Here is a 22557-nt window from a genome sequence, read left to right on the forward strand (position 1 = left end):
AAAATCAGAGCCCCCCCCCCCCCCGAAATGATTGTTGAGGCTCCCAAAGCCGGAACCAGCGTCTCCTTTTGGCCTTTCCTCCCTCCTCACATGAATCCTCCCGGTTTCCCTTTTCCTTTTTTCCTTCAGACAATTTTCCAAACTCCAATAATTTAAAGATTAAAGTCCCATCCATTTTACCAAACTACCCCTATCCGGGTTCTCCCCCATTTTCATCTATCTAAAACCCTTCTCCTTTTCCTGTAATTTCCCGACCGAAAGGACTATTAATTTAATCGGGGGAACTTTCTTTTTGTTTCTTTTATTAATTATTTTTAAGAGAGAGGACTAAAACGTAAATTTAGAAAAAAAAGAAGGTTATTTTAACAAAGAGAGTAAAAAGAGGTTGAAGTTGAGTTGGAGTTGTCTAAATAAATGAAAAGGTTTGACTTTTAGGCATTGACTTCCATCTACAACAAAAATAGCCTATTTTTCTACTAAGGAGATAAATACAAATTTTCAACGGAAAAAACTAAAACCTTTTTTTAAAAAATAAATAAATGACAACTTTGCCCCTCCTAAAATTTTAATTATATCTATAATATTGATTAAGTCAATATAATTTAGGAAAACGGAAAATAACTAGAATTGAAAAAAGTGTAATTAAATAAATGAAGTGATTAGAGGCGGTTTGACTAAGATGGGTCAAATTGGGGAATTTTGACCAGTGGGCTATGCTTGTCGGGGCCCACCCACCATCCTTTTGCCTTCTTGCCCCTTGTTTTACCCTACTAGAATTTATTCTCTTTATTTTATTTTATTTTATTTTATTTTATTTCCATAAATTATTCACAATAAATACCATCCACACTTTTTCCTTTTCTCTATTTAAATTATATACTTCTTTATGATAAAAACTTTAAATCATATTCGCTTGTCTTATGTAATTAATTATTTTCTACGCTCAATAAGCTATTATTTATTGAAGAGGCTTTTTAGTATTCACTAAATTTATTATTATTATTTCTATATGAAATAAATGACAGATTAATTACAACTTGTCTTATTTCTAGAATATCTTTATTAATTGACCTGAAGGGTAGTAAGCTAATTAAGCTTTTACGTTCTTATTTATTTTCAAACAGACAAAATTATTACTGTCAATTTAATTCTGATGTTTTAAAATTTATAATTATTATATTTTTGTTTAATGTAGCCACTAAACCCTAGAAATATTAATAGAAAATTTTAATTTTAATTTTAATTTTTTATTATTGTTTTAAAAAAATGTAAAGACGCGTTAGAAACGATTTATATACACGCATTCTTTCGGTCTTTATCCAAAGTCTTATGGTGCTTGTGGTGGAGAAAAAGGTGTGCTTAATCATGATTTGTTGACTTCTTACCATTATTACACGCCTATATCACCACTAATCTCACAATTTTTCAATTTTGTTTTATTCTTACGTTTCATAACAATTTGGAACTTTTTTTCGATCCAAATTCTTTATTTTTTAGTTTGTCAATTCAGTCATGATTTTAAGGGATTTTTTTTTCCTCGGTTCGTACTTGCTTTTAAAACCATCATAATGTTCAAATAGTTTCTTGTGGATTGAACTTTTTCACGCATAATCAATTTACCATTACTTTTTTTTTAAATATATATATTGTAAATTATCGATAGTTATACTTTTGTGAGCTTTACAAAAAAAAATATATATTGGATCAACTTAAAATATGAAGCATTCATGGGTTAAATAAGACTTTGCCATAAATTAATAAAAATTTAAATTTAATTCCACAATAGTAACAATTCCTAGTATATAAAAATTGGAATAATAAAATAATTCAAATAAGATTTTTATTTTTTTATTTTTTTACACATTTGGTTATTTTATTTTGAGTTATTCTACCTTTTTAATTTCATAGTTTTAGCGTAATTTTTGTATAATTTAAAATTAAATTCATGGTTTCATTATGATCCTTGGAAGGTAGTCAGAAGATTTTTCTATTTAGATACATGTATTTTTTTTTATATATAAATAAAATTAAATTGAGGACTTTATATGAGTAAAATACAATCATATTTAAATTAAGTCGTAATAATGAGTTTAAGTAAAACACATCTATCAAATTTATCACTAAACATAACTCAACTGATTAAAATATATTTAAATTTCTAGTTTTACGTGTGATTGAATACCTTTTTAAAAAAATTAAAATTTTGATTTAATATATAATTTAAACATAATTTAAGGATAATTGACGTGGATAATAATAAATAGTTAATCGACAGGAAAAATAAAGCTATTTGCACGTTGAAATTGAACGATGTTAAAAAATGGAATGTGCGACCGTGTTTCAAAATTTGAAATTGGAAAAGTTGAGACTGCGCCGTGAAAATAATAAATAAATAATAATTATTATTTTCCTCATGGGTCCCACACTCGAAGTTCCTTCGTTCTTGCGCGCCTTTGAAAACAAGGATCTGAATGGCTTACGTGGGAACTTTCTCAAAACGCAGTCGTTTCAAACAACCCACTGTTCTGAATATCGTCGTTTTCTTGCCCTCCTTCATCGTAACAGAAACCGCTCCCCCGCCGAATTGCGCCCCAAGCTACCATCCCCATCAGCTAAAGAACAAACCCAAATCTAAGCAAATTCAAACTTGATTTTCAAGGCAATTTCATGGAATGAGAAGAGGTTAGAGTTCGAAGCTGAAGGTTTGAGTTGAGTTCCGTGGATCTTTCTGTTCCGCTTCTGCTCCATCCGAGATCGAAGTTTTTATTTACTCAGCCATGGAGGACGAACACCAGGTACTATTCTGTTCCGCATTTTCTCCATCTGATTACCTTCGTTCATTCCTTCAACAGACGCCCAACTTTACTTCTCTACGGATTTGATTTCTTTTTTTTTTCTTGTTTCTGATTCCTGATTTTCGAGATTTTGAAGCGTCGGAAAGCATTGGATTTTTTTGTTATTTGAATCTCTTTGAGTGTTTTCAGAAAATGGTGGCTCTCAAAAAGGCTTACGCTGACATAATTCTGAACACGGTGAAGGAGGCTGCGGCTCGCGTAATGGTATCCGAGCGCAAAGCTCTTTTTCTCCAGCAGGATCTTTTTTCTGTCAAGGACGAGGCGCACAGGATGCTCCTTCGCTTGAAGAACATGATCGATTCTAAGGTAGTTTTTCTTTTAAAAAATTTTATTTTCACTTTGTCTTCTTCCTTCTTATTTGTTTTCAAATTTCAATGATTGTGTAGATTGTCTCAATGTCTCTTCTGGATAGGCTTATTGTATCATTATGTGTTTGTGATGGTTTGTTATCCACCTATGCTTTTCTACATTGTAATGGTACTGTAAAATTCTACTATGCAATGACATGTTCTTCGTCTTCATTTCTTGCTCGTATCATACAATGGTTATTTTCCACTTTGATTGTGTGTAAGGACGTGGTTACCTAAACACTTGAGAGTTTACTTGAAATCTTAAACAAAATTCATAAAAGTGCAGTTATCATTTTTTACTTTGCGAAATTCTTAAATGTTGCATCATTATTGCAGTAGCCACTTCCAACTGTTCTTTCTTATTTATCCAAATGGTTATACCATTCTCATTTGCAGACGCGTGAAACAGAAATTGCATCATTATGCCACAGGAAAAAAGTTGAAGAACTTGAAGCACAATTTCATGAGGCAGAGGATGTGATAACAGATCTTAGAATACAGTTGAAAGAGGTGCAATCCCAGTTGGAGAAGGAGAAGAAAGACAATACTTTCTCCAGTCAGTCTACCCTTGAGCCGGATTCTTCCAGTCCGTCCTCATCAGAACTGCAAGCAGTGTCTTCTAATTTGAAGAACACAAAGATGGAACAGATAGCCCAAGCAATGTCCAAGAGTGTGCCAAAGTCTATCGAACAATCTTCTGTTTCTCAAGTGGACATTGTCCATTCTCATGATTCTGACTCTACCTCCACGGTAGTGAGAACTAAGGAGCATAGATCATCTAGGAAGAGATGCCCCCAGAGAATTCATGCACTAGAAAGGAATTTCCTGGATAATAGTTTATCTTTAGGTATTGATGTAAAAGATAGCCAAGTCCTTGAGGAAAATGAACCTTTAGGAAAAAGAAGGGACAAGGAGGAAAGAGGCCTCTCAACCAGAACTGGAAAGACAGATATATGGAAGAATGTACATGGTGCTGTGTTGAAGAGATCTGTAAAGATCCATACATCGAGAAGGACGTCTGGTCCACATTTGAAAGTGGGTGACGTGAGTTCTGATAAAAGTGAGTATCAACCATCTCTGATGGCTGATAGTGGGAATGTGACACAAAATTCATGTTTGCCGGAGGAGCATAAAATTGATAGTTACAAAGATGCAAGTGGAAATTCTAATGGAGGTCAACCAAAAGGAAACATGAAAAGAGGGATTTTCAATGGTCACTTGCCTGATCAGCCAATCAATCCTTGCGATATGTCTGTTTTACTGTCTCCATGTAGGACTTCCATTAATCAAGTTAATGATAGTGGGAAATCTGGTGAAGATTATTCCAACACAACTAAGCATCAGAGGAAGATGAAGAAATTAAACTGCTTGGATACCGGACTCACATCAACAGACAAGAAAATGATGATCAGATGTACTAGACAAAGCAAACGCAAGAGGGAAGCCATGGGCATTTCTGATGAAAATATTTCTCCTGGAAAGAGCAATGGAAAAAGGTGGTTGGGTGAGAAACTCAAATTTGAGTCCGAGTTTGAGAGGTCTGACTTGATCAAAGAATCAACGAGGGAGAGTCGACAGCTGTCTCAAGTTGCTCGTCAGGTTGGTTTCATATTCTCCCTTGCAATTTTAAACGTGTGATGAACTGATTATAAGGTGTTGAGACTTTATCTAGAATGGGGAACACAACCCGTAAAGCCTGCAATATTTGGGTGTTTTAAATGGTAAAAACTCCTATTCATGTTCTTATAGGAACCGAAACCTGACTCCTTAAATGAGTTCAATATTAACTTCTGGCATTAGCCCAAGTCAGCTTTTTGGCTAAGCAAGGTCAATCATTCTCATTCTCTCGTTCGCCTATGAAATTCGACCAGGAAAAGAAAAGCAATCACTTGACTTCGAGCTGTTCTTAAGAGGCAATTGGTTCACGGGGTTGTGAGTTCCTATGATTTATTTTAGAATGTGCAAAGTAGGAGGGAGTCCCACGTTGAGGATTGTAGGGAGGGAGTCCCACGTTGGCTAATTAAGGGGATGATCATGGGTTTATAAATAAGAAATACATCTACATTGGTATGAGGCCTTTTGGAGAAATCAAAAGTAAAACCATGAGAGCTTACACTCAAAGTAGATAATATCATACCATTGTGGAGGTTCGTAATTCCTAACCGTTTCAAACACAAAAGCCAAACCAAGAACCCCACACCCCTACCCTAAACACCCCTCTAGAGTTGAGTTTTTAACATTCAACTAGAAAACCTCAATGTGAAGGTTTGAAGCTACTTGAACAAGAGTACTTAATTGTCCACTATAATTATAGCAAGACTAATGTTGGTTATGTTGCTTGGAATTTCCGCGATCCAGTAGTTTAGGCACTTGATGAATTTATGTCCATATATTATCATCATTTGGTTGGCCAAAATCTAAGTACTTCGCTCCAAATTTCTAAACTTTTTACTTTTTTTTCCGGCAGCTTGTGTCTTTGTCTAGAGAAAGATGGCAGTAATAATGGTGATATCTTTTCGTTCTTCAACACCATCAGAACCTGGATATGATTGGGCATCAAGCACGTCGGTCTCCTGGGAGTCGTTCTTCAGAATTTACTTCTCCAAAAAGAATCCACAGGTTAGTGTTCAGAATTCATTAGTAAGAGAGAGAAAGAAAGAAAGATTGTTCTGTGCAGTTTTGCTTGTGCCTTCTTCACATAGTTTTATGGGTATCTAATATTTAGTTTAATTTATAGAAACAAAAATGAATGACAAAAGATATCAGAAGAATTATGAGCTTCAATGTGGTGATGGTGTGAAATGAAACAAGTAGGGTCATTTTGTGATGATCTATGTAACACAACATGTTTTTGAAGAAAAGCATGCATTTGAGTTTATATTTCTACTTTTTTGAATTGTTGTTCTATCATCATCAACTTACCACTGACGTTCCATTGCTTTTCTCACTGATGAAAGGTAAAGACTTTTTAGTACCCAAAAAGAGAGAAATGAGATCTTTTGCAGGTGATTACCACTTTCCAAGACTCATTGGTTCTTATTATTAAATGTCTAATATTAATTTAGTTACGTAATAAATCTTCAAATTAGTTCTTGAAATCCGTTAAAGGTTCAAATGAAAGTTAAAACTCATGAGCCTATTTAACTAGTTCAAGTATCTATCTTAGAAAGAAAATAGTATATGTCAATTATTGTTGAGATATGTTCATTTCAAGTAAAAGTATGGTACATACTTTGATCAAGAGGGGGAGACTCGAATCCCCCACCGACATATCTCTAACTCAAAAGAAGGCTAAGCTTCACACAACCACCCACCTACGACTAACAATCACAACTGAAAGATTGAATACTAATTTTTAGACTCAATCCTAAAACACTCATTTTCCGATACTTTCAAAGTCATCTCGGGACAATTCTATAAAGTAGGATTCTAAAACATATGAACTAGATATCCTAGAAAGACAAGGAATTAGCGCACGCCAGGTCCCAGCCCACCATGAACATTGAACAGTTCTACCACCGCCCCCCCACCCACAACACTTCAATCCTATTCCTAAGTTGGAGCAATCATAATTCACATACAAACTAAAAGAGAAAAAGGAAAGAAAAAGGCAGTGGCAGTGGCAGTGGAAATTGCAGGCTTTAGCATCTGTGTCTTCTTGTCTTCCCCAGCAGCTGCACCTTGTCCCTTTGATTATCATTAAAGCCTGCTAACAATGTTGGCCCACCCCCCACAACCCAACAAAATAACCTCAATTCCTTTCCCTCCATATAAACAGAGCACAAATTTGAGAGTTCAACTTCAAACTTCAAACCCAGCTGATTTTTGCATCATCAAATATGTGGAGGGCAGAAGAAAGTTACAGAGAATCAAAGCAAGCAGAGGTTGAAGATAAGGATTCTATAGGCACGGCTCTGTTATCAGCAGGAACAGCATTGTTAATGGCAGCTTGTTTGAAGAGAGCTGTGGTTCTGTTCTTGGTTGAACAATGGCGGATCTGGGTGTTCCTTCTCTTAAATCTCATCCTCGTAGCAATTTTCTTCACTTCAAGTCCTTCAAGTCCTTCAAGTTACAGCGAAAGCCAAACCCAAGAGGCCAATGCTAAAATAAAGCAGAAAAAGATCGAAAACAGAGAGTGCAAGGAGGCTGAGAAGGTAGAAAAGGTTGAGATCAAACATCAAGAGAGGGAAAAAGAAGAAGAAGAAGAACTCCAAGAAGAAGAAGAAGAAGAAGAAGAAGAAGAGGAAATTGGGTTGTCGAAAGAGGAATTGAATGAGAGAGTGGAAGCTTTCATTGTGATGTTCAAGAAGCAATTGATTTCAGACGCAAGAAGAGGGGGAAACAGACGCACCCCATTGAGCTACAATCCTCAATAGCCATAGCCAAACCCAAATTCTTTTATCCAAGATCTTGGGGGAGTGAAGATGAGGACTGTTTGGTGAGTTTCAAGAGCTTCAAAAATGTAATCTTTGAAGCATAATGTTATCATTTTTGTATAACCCAAGATATTAACACTCTCAATTACCCCAAAATCAGACTTTTAAATATTTACTCATAACTTTATAGTAATTCTTACATTATAGTATAAATTTAGCACCTCCCCATCCTTCTTTATCTTCTCCCATCCTCCTAAAATGGTTAAAACGAGCTCCGGGATTCCACATTGGTGGGAGAGAGAACAAATCATTCATTTTAAAGGTATGGAAACCTCTCCCTAACAAATCCGTTTTAAAACTGTGAGGTTGACGTCGATACGTAACAGACCAAAGTAGACAATATCAACTAGTGGTGGGATTGTGCTATTACACGAGCGGAGCTGTATCTTCGATCGTGCTATTACACGAGCGGAGCTTAATCCTCTTCCTTTGACAATGTGCAGCGACTAGTAGCAATATTACACGAGTGGAGCTTAATCTTCTTCCTTTGACAATGTGCAGCGACTAGTAGCAATATTACACGAGTGGAGCTTAATCCTCTTCCTTTGACAATGTGCAGCGACTAGTAGCAATATTTAGTTTTGAGAAAGTCATTTTAATTTTTTCCTAAAATTTTTAAGTCAGAATTTAAATAATGTAACGTAATATATAATTTTTTATTTTACTCACACTTATTATACTAAAAAAATAAAATAAAAGAAAGTGGTAAAATAAAAAAAAAATTGGAAATTTAGGACCAAATATTAAATATTAGATCCATTTAATAATTTAACCTAATTGTTAAAAATTCATTCAAGAGAGATGGTGATGGCTGTAAAGTGAAGCCACAGAATTTGAGGGGCTTTTACGTAATATCAGCAATTTATTAACGCGAATGCCACGCTGGCAATCGTTTTTCTGTTGGTTTCCTACAAGTTTCCCACACCAGAGTCTCCTCCACTTCTTCATCTTCCAACAGAAAATCCAAACCCTAGAGAGAGAAATTTCGTTCTCTAACAGATTCTTGTATTTCTCTTCAGCAATTTAATTTGGCGAGAAGGATGAAGGATTAGAATGAAACTATTTGGATTCTGTTCAAGGAATTTGAGAAATGTGTGTGCCGAAAACGAGAGAGAGTTGATGTGGAGTACCTGATTTTGGCGAATCCGTCAAATCTACTGTGGGATTGATTTTGCAGAAATGATTCTGTGATCTCATTACATTGGAATTTCTGTTTGATCGGATTCAAGTTTGAGAATCTGAAGTCCGTTCTTTAAGAATCGAGGTAGTGTTTTGTCTTCGGAATCCGTGAATGGTTTCGAATCCAGATCTCGTGTTATATGCCTGCATTGCAAGTGGAACTGTAATCCTTGCTGAATTCACGAGAGAGTTGAATCTCGATGACTTGGCTTTCAGATGCATCGAGAAAGCCCCTCCTCATCACTCCATCTTCTCCCATACTGTGAGAAAGAGAGTGTACATGTTTTTGATCGAAGGTCCCTTCGTTTATTTCGGTATCTTCCATGAAGACCTTTACAAATCGGAGATTTGTGGTTTCTTAAACCGATTAAGTTGTGTTTTCGAGGAGTTCCTCGAATCCGAATCGTTCAAGGGTTTCGAGAACTTCACTTCGTACTGCTTTCAATCGCAGTTCGATTCGACTTTCCGGCATCTCCTTGGGTTGAATCTCAACAACACATCGTACAGCGTATTGAAGGAGGCTCAGAGGTCAAGCTTGGATTCAAGTAAAAGAAAGCAGATACCGCTGATTTCGAAGTTCTCGAATCCCAGCAGCCTAATGAAGAAGAAGAAGAAGAAGGTAGTTGGGGATGCTAATGAAGAAGCAGGGAAGTATGCAATGGTTGATTCTGCGGATCTGAATGACCATAATAATGGTTTGTGTAGTAGAGATAGTTCATTGCTGAAGCAGAAGAATGGTTCCCATATGATTGAGCGTCAGAAAGTTAAGCAAATATGGCGGAAACATGTATGGGTTGTTTTGTCCATCGATTTGTTCGTATGTCTGGTTTTGTTCGCCATATGGCTTTGGGTTTGCAGAGGATTTCGGTGCATTGAAAGCTGAAATTGATGGGGTTTCAAACCTTCATTGGCAGAAATGGCCATCTGGAAAACAGGGTTGTAAACACCATGTATGATTCATGCAAGCTTCAACTTCGCATATTTTACTTTGCTTTGCTGGTAATCTTTCTGGGTTTCTTGATTTTTGTTTCTTTTCTATGCATTGTGTATGATTCTCAGAAACTGCCAATTCAATGGAGTTGAGTTCATCCTCATAATGGGAATAATCTCTGTTTTGGGCATCCTTCAAACCTTCAATTAGAACATGAAATTAGGATTTAGTCAACGAAGATATCATCTAAGCTTGCTTGCTTGCAAACATTAAATTACACATCAGTTACAAATTTGTCCTGATCTTGAAAAATAAAACATCTCCCATTCGTGTTGGAGCTAGTTCATTAAGAGTTCACCTATTCACATGTCATTATCACATTAACTTCAAGGGCAGAAAGGTCATTCTAACATTAGGTTCAGGGGCATTTTAGGAATGAGCTATGATGGGAAGAAGCCTTGCAATGAATGAAGAACTTACCTGATTCTGCAGATCAACCGTGGGGTTGTTAAAGGTATCAAACATATTCACCAAAAATGAAAATAAAAGTTAGTTACCAAACTTACTGTTAAAATAGTTAGGTATTGTAGTACAATCTGGGCTGGCAGATTCTAAAATAATAGGATTCCAAATGCCTGGTAGTAAATTGCTTGAACATGATCGAAAGGTAGCATTGTACACGAGTTATTATCATCCAACCTACAGTAAGAAACACTCAAACTACACACGCTGTACTTTCAACCTCACACAAACAAGGAATCCGTTACATGTACGTGTATAATCAGATCCCGGATTTATCAAACTTTAGAAAAATGTCTGTTACGGCTCGTCCTACCCACAGGGAGTTAGCTTCTTATTGCCTGCACCACGAGGATTTTCATCTTTCCAGTCGTCCCATGCCCTTGCCTTCTCCTGAGCAGCATCATCATCTTCGTCTTCATCACCTTCACTGGGTCCAGGCTTTCGATTGTTGTCCTTATGCCATGAAGAGTTTGCTTCTTCTATGAACTTCGCAGTTCTCTCTTGCCATTTGTTCATCATTTCCATCTCTTTCAGCCCAGCCTCCTCGATGCTCATGGTTGGCAACCTTCCAGGGAAAGTTCAACTCATAAATTAAGGAATCTATGCATATCCTACAACTGCACAACGTTCATTTTCCTACCCAACACTTCAAACTTTAATTTCAGAGGCTATTTATACTATTATTCCTCAAAATATAACACAACAGGAAAGAAGACCTCAACATTTTCCTTCTTAAACAGTAGACAGAGTACGAGTATAGTAAACCTAATCAGACTGACTGTATAACAAACAAGCCCAAATACGTACCTAAAGCCAGGTTGGAAAACCTGGGCAGCCAACCTCTCCCGCTCACTCGTAAGGGGTCCATTTACAAGGCTAGCTGGTCCAAATATGAGAGGCTGATGTTTGTGTTCATGTGCTTGAGAGACATTTGCTCTCCCTTCTAGTACATCCTGAGCAAAAGTCGCACAAGTGATTGGTGGCGCTGGTTTAGAATATCGAGCTCTCACAACACCATCACGATGCCAAGCTTCTGCTCTTTTCATACGATCATCAAGAATCTCTCTAGAGAAGTTTTTGTCCCCATCCTGACATATATAGCAAAGAACAAATGCTCTTAGACCTCTAATTCAACCACGTATTTTATGCAGCTCTGAGAATGAACTGCCTGACTAGTTAGCCAAACACTTCCATGACAAACTTTTTTTTTTTTTCCTCCACTCTAATTCCCAAGTCCATAGAAACATGAAGAGAATACATTAATTTGACACATCATATCACCAATTAACGATAGAATGAATGCACAGAACAATGCATGACACCCCTTGAACATGCATCCACGAAGTTTGGAGTATGGCTTCAAACCTTTTCTTGTTTTTCCTTAATGGAAGAGAGCATCTCTTCTTCCTTCTTCAGCATCTCTAGCAGATCAAAAGCCTGAATATATAGCATTCCGTGTAAATTTGAGTACAATCCTAGAGGGTGACAACCTGAAGATGTTAAATAATTCTGCGTAACTGACCTTGCAGATTGCCAGAGTGATGGTTGTAAGCCAAGCCTGCAGCAAAGAGAATGCAACATAGTGAACGACTGACGAAAACATACAAAATTATATCAACCCCCCATCAAACACTGCCCAAAGTCTAACTGCACCACTCACTGGGTGAAGAATATTTCCTGCGTAATACATGTTGAAGTTTCACTGAGTTTGACAAATTTCTTTCTTTCCATAGTGGAATAATAAAAACAGAAAGGATTTTTCAAGAGATAGGATCAGGATGTAGCAAAGGTTGAGAAGGTAAATGAACCACATCACCATCTGTCTTGTTTCATTTGTCTTCTTATCTTTAGGGAAAACATGAACTATCTTGAACAACAGATGAGAGGCCACACTGTCTTGCTCTTTGTTACAATTTCCATTAGTTTGTTTAACCAAATTTGAAATATCTCATGGCTTAAAACAGGTAATGTGACAGAAAACAAAGGGAAATGAGATATTACTGCTAATATAATCTAGACAACTAACCTCACGCTCTTCCTCTCCATCATCGTCCAGCATATCCTCCTCTCCTGCCTCTATAGGAGCAGACAATGCAGATGCTTTGCTTGAACGACCACGGCGCTCTTTTCGCTCCTTTATCTCAAGTAACTTAGATTCAGCAGCCTTTTGACGTTTGAACCGTGCAATCTAGAAACAAAATTTAAAAAATAAGTGCAAGAATGAAACTGCAATAGCATCCACAAATTACATCTAATGCTATGCAAGAAATGAATAATTTAAAATCTGTGTCATGACATCAAAACTTGATCACCCCGTTATATCTGCAAGTGGATTTCATTCATAGATGCGAGTATACTTACTTTACGAGCCCTTTTATCTGCAAGTGAATTTCCTTCAGTAGATGTTTCAAGTTCCTCTTTTGGCACCAGTTCCATAGTTTCACAAAATGATATGAACTCCTAGAGAAATGCCAATTCAAATTTCAATAAGTTAACAATGAAGCCTTGAGATAATAGATTAAATTTCATTATTCAATTGCACATAATTCATTTTGCCCTGAGGTAAAATTGTAGCAACACTCACCTTTAATTTTTCCTGAGAAGCTTTAAGGATCGGTATCCTGTCTTCTTGCACAATCTTCTCTGTCAACTCAGCAAGATAAAATGGCACCTACAGGGAACAACTATCAGAGATAGGTAGAATATTTGGACTTTCTGGTGACTGCAGAAAAGGCCATAAAAACTATCTACTTCAAAAAAATATCAATTACAAATCACAATAACTGAAACTGATAGATCTGAAGCGAAAATTTTGAGGCAATAAAAAATAAATTATTTGAAAAACCATTTCATATCTGAACACTGTGCGTAATGAAATTATAACCAGTGGAGAAAATATATTGGCAAAGAGTTGTATATCTTTCTTTATTCTTTCTTCGAAAATTTTATTTGAAAAACATGCAGGCAAGATTCTAGACTTCTTGTATATAAATTGTTTTATCATTAGGAATTTATGTGGTGCTTGCTTTCCACCGTTTGGCTTCCACATGTAACTAATAGATCGATCACTTTCAACGAAAGGTGGCTAATGGACTGAAACACAAATAATTGCGGTCAAACTCCATTTTTTGAGTTCTTTGGGAAACTTGAGAAGATGGAGTACATAAGAGATGTCAGGAAGGCTTGGTATTACATTGCCCTTTTGGTTTCTATTTGGGCTTCTACGAATAATTGGTACTGTAACTTTTGGATCTAAATCACTTGAGCAAAATGGAGTGCCAAAAGGCTAAGCAGATGCTTGATCCCCTGTTCCCTTTACTTTATAACTACTCTTTTGATCGAGTATCAAAGCCTTATCAGCCGTATTTGCTAAGCATGTAATTTTTTGTTTTTGATTTTTGAAGATTAAACTTATAAACACTACTTTAAGCTATAGATTTCTTCGTTTTGTTATCTACTTTCTAAAATTGATTTCTAAATCCAAGAAAACTTTCGAAAACTAAAAAAAGTAGGTTCTAAAAACTTATCTAGCAAGAATTTAAATGTGATGTTAATCACAGTAAGACGAGCACAATTTTAAAAACGCAGAAACCAAAAACTATACGGCTTAAAGAAACGATAAAAACAAATAAAATCAAGACTTACCAGAATATATTTAAGATTTCCGGTGCTGATATCCTCCTTAGTCTCATTAGCCGAGAACAAGCCCAGCTTCCCAATCATGTCCTCACACTTACGTAATGCATCACAACCTTTCCTCACAACATCCTAAATTTCCCAAAACGAAGGACGAAACAAAAACCTTCAAAATCCAGAGGCCATCGAAGAAAAAAAAAAAACGTATTAGAAAGAACACGAAGGTACAAAAGAGTACCTGATCCGACGCAGACTCTGTCGCAGCATTATGAATCTTCCTCGCTTGTTCGAAAATTGACGGTAGAGGCAGGTCCTCCATTTAGTGCAGTAGCGAAGAAGGCAACCCTAATAACCGGCTAAAAACGAATTGAAATTAAATTCACACGAAAAAGTCAGGTATCGGAAGTTGAATCCCTAGGTTGCGTCGACTAGAAACGGGAAAACAACGTTGAAGTATAAATCGCTGAGAATTACTTCTATTGAGAGAGAGAGAGAGAGAGAGATCAGAAATGAGAGAACGGCGATCGGAGTTCGACTGCAATGAGCCGCCGTTTCGGCGTACGGTGATATTAGCGTCTTAAGATTTCCGTGCTGACTCGTCCACCAGCACTACCTCCGTCCAGATCTTGCCACGTCATCAAGATACCAATTGGCCGTTTCCGATTCTTTTTGGTGTATAGAAGCAAGCCAGAACTAGAAGAGACTTCTCGCTTCTGGAAGCCAACGTGGGCTCTAAACATGGTGTGGGCCTTAGGCCCAATGAAATGAAGATCCATAAATAATAGGCCCAATAAGCATATATTACAATTTGATTTATAAATAAAAATTACAATAAGAGAGTTAATTATTCCACTTTATTTCTGTGTTATACAATCCATTGGTGATCTATGGACTTTCACAATAGTATAATATTAAAAGTGAGACTGCCCTTCCGAGCGAATGGTGAGCATGGAGCTTTTATGGTAGTAGCAAATGTTGCCTAAAAAATCCTCGCACAAATAATAAATGTAAATAAACCAAATATTAATGATCTGTACATACCAGATTTTGCGAATGGTATGAAATGAAGATATTATAACTTAGCCTTATATTCTTGTGTATCAATGATGTAATGTTGATAAAGTTGAAATAGTATTTCCAAGTAAAAAATAAAAGTTGGAGTTTATTTATTTTTAATATTATTATTCCATATCACTTTCTGAAGGAGATCATAAATAAAGAAATAAAAGAGGAATAATTTGATAGGTTGATTTTGTGTATTTTACTTTTTGATATTAAAAAAGAGGTTGAATAAAATAGACACGTGTAGGGTATAATTGCACTGACTTATCTAAAATATTAAATGCATAATCTGTTCGGTTGTCCTTCTCTCTTCATGCACCGTTTGGCCCGAGGAGTTGAAGAAAATGAAGGAAAATGAGACCTTGGAACTTGATACAAAATTTGCATGAAAAGACTTATATTCATACACATCATTCCTGATTTTTTAATTTCTTCAAAAACTTTATAAATTTTGAGGCTATTATATATATATATTTTTAATGTTATTGTATCAAATAAAGCCATAAAAAAGAATTAGAAAATTCAGATTTGTTGCCATTTTTATCTATATTCAACTTACGATTTGATCTATGCAACTTAGTTTTTATCATGTTAGTTCCGTTCATGAACTTATTTAAGTTAATTGAGTTTAAATAAATAAAAGCTATCCGAATCAAATCCATTTATGAGTTTTCTTGTTAAACGAAACAAACTCCAATTTATTGTTATATATATATATTTTATAATTATGTATTCTTTAATATCTCTTAAAAATAGTTATTTTTAAGGTTATTTTTTGAAATATATATTAATATCGAATTTCTGAATTTTTGGAAATAAATAAATAAAGTAGATATTTTATCGAATAATATTTTACTTTTATAAAAACTAAAATTACAAAAAAAAAAAACATTTCAACATCACCCCAAGCACAAAATTCAAACTCAATTAATGTAGAGTTAGAAATGCCTACATGTGTAAGGAGGATAATCATTCATAATTGTTTCATATATAGTAATTTTTTAATAGATAATTCTATTTTTTAAAATAATTTTTATTAAAAAAAAATATGTAACATCCCACTCAATCTAATTATATTCAATAAACTTGATTTTTTAAAAACTCAAAATTTAATATCAAGCGCATTCAAAGACGCTTAAAGAAAAATATGTTTATTTTAAGACGAGTGTTAACAAGTTGTGGAATTATATTTGAAAATCTTTCTATGTTCATTCTCCAAATTCTACTCGTTAAAGACATGTCCATATAGGATCACGAACTCGCAAGTTAAATTAACATAAATATTTCAACGCTAATAATTTTAATAAACATAAAAAAAGTAAAAATGGAATCATTTACTTCATTCCAATATAAATATCTCAACTCCTTTTTTTTTTTACCTCTATTTTTATTCTTTATTTTTATATAATAAGGTAAGAATATTTATTAATTATGAAAGTAAGAATCGAACCAACGATTTTTAAAACGATAACTAATACCGTAGCTATTGAAAATAAAATAATATATATTTTTTAAAGACATATATTACATGTGGTAACCTGATTGGAGTGAGTTATTGAGAAAATATAAGTCTCATCACTTGTCGTAATAATTTATTTTTAGATTATTTGAATTTTTATCGCAAGTAATCTATGTATGTTTTTATTAACTTACCATACTAGAATTCAAAGTAAATTTATAATCGTCACTGCTGACGCTTTTAAGCATTAAAATATTATATATATATATATATATAATATGTAACATTTTAACGTTAAAAATAATAATATCAAATATGTCAAACTTTTGCCAATCCATAATACTCTGAATCTTGTCACAAAACTTAAATACACAGAAAACAGTAATAAATATTTCTTAAAACATTATTATAAAAAATTCACTAATAATTATATAAACTATAAATTAAGATTTTTTTTTCATTTATTAATATATGAACTATTATATTTTATTTAATTGAATTAATAATGTACCAAAGTACGTAAAAATGCTTAAAGCTGATTTGATACTTAAAGTTTTAAACCCTAGACCTAAACTTATAAAAAAAATATATATATAGTTTGTAAAATTATATTAATAAAACAAATTAATACAAATTTTGGGAATACGAATATTTAAATTTAATTGAAATAAAAGCACTGTTAGTTTCAAATAATTTAGTAATTAGAATTTAATGAAATCTCTTATAGACAGGTAGGTAAAGTAATTAGAGATATAATACATTTGTAATAAAATTAAAATTTGGAAATTAAATTATCATATAAATTAAAAAATTAAAGTTGAAATATTAATTGGGTTTCTAAGTTAATATTGAAGTTAAAATGGAAAATTATTTAAAAGCATGAAAATGATAATTTAAGAAAGTCAGCTATATAAACAGGTCATTGCGGGGTCTTTCACACGTAACCACCACAACTTCTCCGACTGCTCCGTTGTGGGAATTTTCCCGGCGGTGGTTCTGTTTGGATTCCGAGAAAATAAAAAATGGGGGACAATAATGGAATTTTGGAGAGAAGTAATAGTAAGAAGAAGGGGAGTGGGGGTATAAAGGGGATTTTCATACACGCCGACGCCGTCGACATACTGCTGATGACATTGGGGTTCATCGGAGCTTTGGGCGACGGCTTCACTGGCCCTGTGGTTCTGTTCGTCTCTAGCCGCCTCATGAACAGCATCGGCAATACCTCTAACATTTCCGCTTCAAGCGCCAACATGCATCTTTTTATTCACAGCATCGAGAAAGTATTCTTCTTTCAATTCATTTCTCAGAAAACTCTGTTACTTTTTAAATTTATTTTGATGAAATTGTTCTTTGATTGGCGACAGAATGCAGTGGCTATGCTGTACATTGCTTGTGCGACTTTTGTGGTTTGCTTTCTCGGTGGGTTTGGAATTCTTTGAATTCTTTGAATTGTATCAACTCAGAGGCTCTAAATATACTTATGATTTTGCTCTGTTTTATTTTTTTCAGAAGGGTATTGCTGGACGAGAACCGGCGAGCGACAGACGGCGAGAATGAGAGCGAGATATCTTAAAGCAGTTCTCCGGCAAGATGTTGGGTATTTCGATATGCATGTCACCGGCACCTCCGAAGTTATCGCCTCTGTTTCCAGTGATACCTTAGTGATTCAAGACGTTTTGAGCGAAAAGGTTAAAGCTTTCTTTTTCCATTTTTATAATTCAGTCAAAATTTTATATTATTTGACATGGGTTGTCGGGAATCTATCCAGATCCCGAACTTTTTGATGAACATGGCCACATTTCTTGGAAGCTACATTGTCGGGTTTATACTGTTATGGCAGCAGGCGTTGGTGGGATTACCTTTCGCGCTCTTGTTATTGATCCCCGGTCTTCTTTACGGCAAAACCATGATGGGTTTCGCGAGAGAAAGCATGGAGGGGTATAAGAAGGCCGGAATGGTAGCAGAGCAGGCGATTTCTTCGGTTAGAACTGTGTATGCCTACGCTGGAGAAGATAAGATTAAATCGGATTATTCGTCGGCGTTGGAAATTTCGGTGAAGTTGGGCCTAAAACAGGGACTTTCTAAAGGTTTGGCTATCGGAAGTAATGGAGTTTCGTTTGCAATTTGGGCATTCATGGCTTGGTATGGAAGTCGAATGGTTATGTACCATGGCGCTCAAGGTGGGACTGTTTTTGCCATTGGAGCTTCCGTTGCCATCGGCGGATTGTAAGAACTCAACTCATCTCCTAATTGTCTCTTTCTCCTCAATTTGTTGTTAAAAACTAATATTTGCATGGGAAATTATCGAAATGACAGGGCAGTTGGTACTAGTTTTTCCAACGTTAAATACTTTTCCGAGGCAATTGCGGCGGGGGAGCGAATCATGGAGATCATAAACAGAGTCCCCAAAATCGACTCCGACGACATGGAAGGTCAAATCCTCGAAAATGTCTCCGGCGAGGTCCAATTCAACAACGTCCAATTCGCGTACCCGTCTCGCCCGGAGACCATAATTCTGAAGGATCTGACCATCACAATTCCCGCCGGTCGCACCGTTGCCCTCGTCGGTGGCAGCGGCTCTGGCAAGTCCACCGTCATCTCTCTGCTGCAGAGATTTTACGACCCATTGGGAGGGAGCATTCTGATGGACGGAGTGGGGATTGAGAGGCTGCAATTGAAATGGCTGAGGTCCCAAATGGGTCTGGTTAGTCAAGAGCCTGCCCTTTTTGCCACTTCCATTAAAGAGAATATTCTTTTTGGAAAGGAGGATGCCACCATGGATGAGATCATCGAGGCTGCTAAAGCTTCTAATGCTCATAATTTTATTTCTCTGTTTCCAGAAGGATACGACACCCAGGTAAATTATATGCCCTTAACTTAATCATATCTATAGAAGTTTTAGATGTCGAACAAAGAAGTGTGAAAGTGTGAAAGTGACTGAGCATTCATTTATTTGAAGACTCGAGAAGGAGTCAGGTCTCAATTAAGAGAAAAGCTCAAAGGTTCCTGGATTGTTGGAGATGGTCGGAAAGAAGTAGGATAAAAGTGTTGAAATGTCAAATCATTTGTTATTTTAATAATAATTTGAAGTTGAAAAACAGGTGGGGGAAAGAGGAGTACAAATGTCAGGAGGACAAAAGCAGAGGATAGCCATAGCTCGAGCCATAATCAAGCGTCCACGAATCCTGCTCTTGGACGAAGCCACCAGCGCCTTGGACTCGGAATCAGAGCGTGTCGTCCAAGAGGCACTCGATAAAGCCGCCATCGGCCGCACCACCATCATCATTGCCCATCGACTCACCACCGTCCGCAACGCCGACCTCATCGCCGTTATCCAAAACGGCGAAGTCATGGAAACAGGGTCTCACAATGACCTCATCCAAAACCAAACCGGCCATTACGCCTCCCTCGTCCACCTTCAACAAACCGCCACGCAGCAACAATCCCCCAACGAACCCTCCGCATCTTCCGTACCCCACCTCGCCAGAATCAGAAGCAACAGCAGCCGCCGCCTCTCCTTCCTTAGCGCCTCCAGCTCTGTAAACTCTGTCGACTCAACCACCGTTATCGAGAATAAACAAAAACTCCCAAAGCCATCGTTTAGGAGACTTCTGGCTTTGAACCTGCCGGAATGGAAGCAAGCTGTAATGGGATGCATTTCCGCGATGCTGTTCGGCGCTGTGCAGCCTGTGCACGCGTTCTTGATGGGCTCGATGATTTCTATGTATTTTTTAACAAGTCACGAGGAGATTAAAGCCAAGACGAGGACTTATGCGCTTGGGTTTGTTGGGTTGGCTATGTTCACTTTCCTCGTCAACGTTTGCGAACATTACAACTTCGCTTACATGGGAGAATATCTCACCAAAAGAATTCGAGAGATGATGCTCTCCAAGATCCTTACTTTTGAAGTTGGCTGGTTCGATCAGGACAAGAATTCCAGTGCCGCAATTTGCTCCCGACTCGCTCAAGATGCCAACATGGTAAAAACTTGATACTCAATAGTAATTCAAACTACGACAGAAGCCATTGATTCGCATCATTTGCTATCGTGCACTAAATTATGACTGAACGCCTCTAAATTATAATTTGGGCAAGAAGCGGCGCATGGGCTCATCGCTTCATTGCCAACCACTAGTAGGGGCTTTTGGCCTTCAAAGGCACATGTTGTTGGCTAAGTCCTTGTGAAGGATGAGTCTCAAGGGTCGCCTTGTAACATAATTCCCACTGAGCGATGGGTAGAATTCTTCGCCGACAACTTAGTTCCCAAATTTGTTGGAAAGGAGAACGAAGCATTCTTTGTAAAGGATGTGGAAACCTATCCCTAGTACATGCTGTTTAAAACCTTTAGGGGAAGCGCACGAGGAAAAGTTATTATAAATGGTATCAAAGCACACACCAAGTTGTGTGCCAACGAAAACCTGGGCGCAATGGAATGAATGTGAGTTCTCACATTGGTTGGAGACTGAAACCAAGCATTCCTTGTAAGGATGTGAAAACCTCTCTAGTGTACGCGTTTTAAAACCTTGAGGGGGGAACACACGAAGGAAAGGGAAGCACACGAGAGAAAGTCCAAAGGGGACAATATTGAGTATTTTATTTTGAATGAATTTGTATTGAAGTATGAATAGGAGCTCCTTTTTGGGCAGGTTCGATCCCTAGTGGGCGATAGAATGGCTCTAATTATGCAAACCATTTCAGCAGTAGTGGTAGCATTCACATTGGGGTTTGTACTTTCATGGAAGCTGGCGTTTGTAATAATCGCAGCCCAACCAGTATTAATTAGCTGCTTGTACACAAGACAAGTACTCCTACGGAAGATGTGCAAAGACGCCATCAAATCCCAAGAACAGTGCAGCAAGCTCGCCGCTGAGGCTGTCTCCAACCTCCGAACCGTCACGGCCTTCTCTTCACAAGACCACATCCTTAAAATGCTTGAGAAGGAGCAAGAAGGCCCAACCCGACAAGGCATTAAGGAATCATGGTATGCCGGAATTGGACTCGGCTGCTCCCAAGGCCTCACCATTTGTGTATGGGCTTTGAACTATTGGTACGGAAGCAAGTTAATATCCCAAGGCGAAACCACTGCTGAAGGTCTCTTCCAAACCTTCCTCATTTTGGTCAGCACCGGCCGTGTCATCGCCGACGCTGGCAGCATGACGTCAGATCTTGCCAAAGGGTCCGGCGTCGTCAGTTCGGTTTTCGACGTTTTGGACCGGATGACCAAAATCGAACCGGACCACCCAGAAGGATACAAACCGGATAAATTAACCGGCCGAATCGAATTCACGAAAGTGGATTTCGCTTACCCTGCTCGACCGGAGGCGATGATATTCCGTGGGTTTTCAATCATAATCGAGGCAGGTAAATCCACGGCGTTGGTTGGGCAAAGTGGGTCGGGAAAATCCACCATAATCGGGCTGGTGGAGCGATTCTACGACCCGATTAAAGGAACGATCCAACTCGACGGTCGAGATTTAAAATCGTATCATCTCCGAACGCTAAGAAAACGGATCGCATTAGTGAGCCAAGAGCCGACGCTGTTCGCCGGAACAATTAGGGACAACATCGTGTACGGATATTCAGAAACGGCGGACGAATCGGAGATAATCGAAGCGGCGAAGGCAGCGAACGCGCACGATTTCATCTCGGGGTTGAAGGATGGGTACGAGACGTTGTGTGGAGACAGGGGATTGCAGCTGTCGGGAGGGCAAAAACAGAGGATAGCAATAGCGAGAGCGATACTTAAGAATCCGACGGTGCTGCTGCTGGACGAGGCGACGAGTGCGCTTGATGGGCAGTCGGAGAAATTGGTGCAGGAGGCGCTGGAGAGGGTGATGGTGGGGAGGACGAGCGTGGTGGTGGCGCACAGGCTGAGCACCATACAGAATTGCGACATGATTGCGGTTTTGGATAAAGGGAAGGTAGTGGAGACTGGGAATCACTCGTCGCTGATGGGGATTGGGGAAAAGGGAGCTTATTATGCTTTGGTTAATTTGCAGAGTACATCCCATTAGTGTGTGTATTGAGTTTCAATCAAATTGGTGGCACTGGAGAATAACTGGTCGCTCTATTTAGATTTTATGTTAGTGAAATAGAATTAGGAAAACAAGTTAAATAAATTGGTGTA

The 22557-nt window shown here is 37.2% G+C and overlaps 5 protein-coding genes across 10 annotated transcripts in view; 3 read left to right on the forward strand and 2 right to left on the reverse strand.

Moving 5' to 3' along the window:
• LOC111445255 (inactive LRR receptor-like serine/threonine-protein kinase BIR2) overlaps positions 1-190 on the reverse strand; it is a 3013-nt gene extending 2823 nt beyond the window's left edge. Inside the window, exon 1 of one of the 3 annotated variants that reach the window (XM_023083527.1) lies at positions 25-190. In XM_023083527.1, coding sequence (XP_022939295.1) covers positions 25-175 — 151 coding nt within the window. In that variant the 5' untranslated portion in view covers positions 176-190. Of the gene's footprint in view, positions 1-13 lie in introns of all 3 variants that reach the window. The other 2 variants (XM_023083528.1, XM_023083529.1) reach the window with 2 other exon arrangements.
• A 2347-nt stretch (positions 191-2537) lies between these two features.
• Positions 2538-7785, forward strand: LOC111444697. 3 transcript variants are annotated; one of them, XR_002710724.1, is made up of 5 exons: positions 2539-2795; positions 2985-3161; positions 3602-4804; positions 5673-5824; positions 6984-7785. XR_002710724.1 is itself a non-coding variant. In XM_023082703.1 (4 exons), exons 1-4 carry the CDS (start codon positions 2778-2780, stop codon positions 5703-5705), a joined length of 1377 nt encoding a protein of 458 aa, XP_022938471.1. In that variant the 5' UTR covers positions 2538-2777; the 3' UTR covers positions 5706-7709. The 3 variants fall into 3 exon arrangements, 2 of the variants coding, with proteins under 2 accessions (XP_022938471.1, XP_022938470.1); XM_023082703.1 differs by having other exon boundaries at positions 2538-2795; positions 3039-3161; positions 5673-7709; XM_023082702.1 differs by having other exon boundaries at positions 5673-7709.
• An 819-nt stretch (positions 7786-8604) lies between these two features.
• On the forward strand, positions 8605-9943 carry LOC111444745 (phytolongin Phyl2.2-like). Its single transcript, XM_023082769.1, has one exon. It carries the CDS (start codon positions 8933-8935, stop codon positions 9701-9703), a length of 771 nt encoding a protein of 256 aa, XP_022938537.1. The 5' UTR covers positions 8605-8932; the 3' UTR covers positions 9704-9943.
• Positions 9944-10360: 417 nt separating this feature from the next.
• LOC111445448 (PP2A regulatory subunit TAP46-like) lies at positions 10361-14546 on the reverse strand. 2 transcript variants are annotated; one of them, XM_023083834.1, is made up of 10 exons: positions 14384-14546; positions 14148-14265; positions 13919-14041; positions 12858-12944; positions 12635-12733; positions 12300-12461; positions 11796-11831; positions 11639-11710; positions 11081-11361; positions 10361-10838 (listed from the first exon to the last, which is right to left on the reverse strand). In XM_023083834.1, exons 2-10 carry the CDS (start codon positions 14226-14228, stop codon positions 10583-10585), a joined length of 1197 nt encoding a protein of 398 aa, XP_022939602.1. In that variant the 5' UTR covers positions 14229-14265; positions 14384-14546; the 3' UTR covers positions 10361-10582. The 2 variants fall into 2 exon arrangements, with proteins under 2 accessions (XP_022939602.1, XP_022939601.1); XM_023083833.1 differs by having other exon boundaries at positions 14148-14545.
• Positions 14547-17384: 2838 nt separating this feature from the next.
• LOC111445497 (ABC transporter B family member 15-like) lies at positions 17385-22500 on the forward strand. The gene is made up of 7 exons (XM_023083914.1): positions 17385-17710; positions 17795-17849; positions 17940-18118; positions 18199-18656; positions 18747-19287; positions 19532-20410; positions 21077-22500. Exons 1-7 carry the CDS (start codon positions 17453-17455, stop codon positions 22442-22444), a joined length of 3738 nt encoding a protein of 1245 aa, XP_022939682.1. The 5' UTR covers positions 17385-17452; the 3' UTR covers positions 22445-22500.
• Positions 22501-22557: the final 57 nt, after the last annotated feature.

This window comes from Cucurbita moschata, unplaced genomic scaffold (genome assembly GCF_002738365.1).
Source record: "Cucurbita moschata cultivar Rifu unplaced genomic scaffold, Cmos_1.0 Cmo_Scf00007, whole genome shotgun sequence".
Taxonomy (NCBI): domain Eukaryota; kingdom Viridiplantae; phylum Streptophyta; class Magnoliopsida; order Cucurbitales; family Cucurbitaceae; genus Cucurbita; species Cucurbita moschata.

Bases quoted from the DNA above. Each gene is read 5' to 3' on its own strand.
- LOC111444745 (XM_023082769.1), top strand. From the start codon at position 8,933: ATGGTTTCGAATCCAGATCTCGTGTTATATGCCTGCATTGCAAGTGGA.
- LOC111444697 (XM_023082702.1), top strand. The intron at 3,162-3,601 runs GTAGTTTTTCTT...TCTCATTTGCAG, and splicing joins AGAACATGATCGATTCTAAG to ACGCGTGAAACAGAAATTGC. The intron at 4,805-5,672 runs GTTGGTTTCATA...TTTTTCCGGCAG, and splicing joins TGTCTCAAGTTGCTCGTCAG to CTTGTGTCTTTGTCTAGAGA.
- LOC111445497 (XM_023083914.1), top strand. From the start codon at position 17,453: ATGGGGGACAATAATGGAATTTTGGAGAGAAGTAATAGTAAGAAGAAG. The intron at 18,657-18,746 runs GTAAGAACTCAA...TCGAAATGACAG, and splicing joins TCCGTTGCCATCGGCGGATT to GGCAGTTGGTACTAGTTTTT. The intron at 19,288-19,531 runs GTAAATTATATG...GTTGAAAAACAG, and splicing joins CAGAAGGATACGACACCCAG to GTGGGGGAAAGAGGAGTACA.
- LOC111445448 (XM_023083834.1), bottom strand. From the start codon at position 14,228: ATGGAGGACCTGCCTCTACCGTCAATTTTCGAACAAGCGAGGAAGATT. The intron at 12,734-12,857 runs GTGAGTGTTGCT...GCATTTCTCTAG, and splicing joins CTTCTCAGGAAAAATTAAAG to GAGTTCATATCATTTTGTGA. The intron at 11,711-11,795 runs GTCAGTTACGCA...CTATATATTCAG, and splicing joins TCACTCTGGCAATCTGCAAG to GCTTTTGATCTGCTAGAGAT.